We start from the raw sequence: 516 nt of genomic DNA on the forward strand, positions 1-516 counted from the left end.
GGGGTGGGGGGGGAGTGGGGGCGGGGTTCACAAATATCTTTGACGATCTGTGTTATTGTGAAGCAGTATAATGGTATATCACAGAGCTCAAAGAGACTCACCTGTAAGTCTGTGTTTCTTTCTCTTAATGCCAGCAAACTGTGTCATGAGTCTTTGCAGCAGGGGATCAAATTATGCTTTCTTAATCTCAGTTTGTGCAGTGTAGCAAGTGGCATTGTTTTTACTTTGTTTTTCACCGGGATACCAGAACAACTTGGCTCTACAGTTTGTGGTAGTAATGAATATAATTCTGGCTGAGAAGAATTTCCTATAGAGAAGGTGAAAATTAAAAGGATGCTTGTAGTGGTTAATGGTGGTGTATGTTTTTATGGATACATGAGGTGGAAATTCAGATTGATTCCACCTGATATATGGAGTTTGAGAAGTGCTAAAATGAAAGTTAAATTCTCTATTTCCTACTTTGATGCAAATTGGACTGCTCATGCTAAGATTTTTTGGATTGTTTCTTACATGGAC

The 516-nt window shown here is 39.0% G+C and overlaps 1 protein-coding gene across 1 annotated transcript in view; it reads left to right on the plus strand.

The window, feature by feature from the left end:
• LOC113273255 overlaps positions 1-297 on the plus strand; it is a 2,018-nt gene extending 1,721 nt beyond the window's left edge. Inside the window, exon 3 of the mRNA XM_026523004.1 lies at positions 67-297. Within this exon, the coding sequence (XP_026378789.1) occupies positions 67-297 (231 nt within the window). The remainder of the gene's footprint in view (positions 1-66) is intronic.
• Positions 298-516: the final 219 nt, after the last annotated feature.

The sequence above is a fragment of the Papaver somniferum genome, chromosome 4 (assembly GCF_003573695.1).
Source record: "Papaver somniferum cultivar HN1 chromosome 4, ASM357369v1, whole genome shotgun sequence".
NCBI lineage: Eukaryota > Viridiplantae > Streptophyta > Magnoliopsida > Ranunculales > Papaveraceae > Papaver > Papaver somniferum.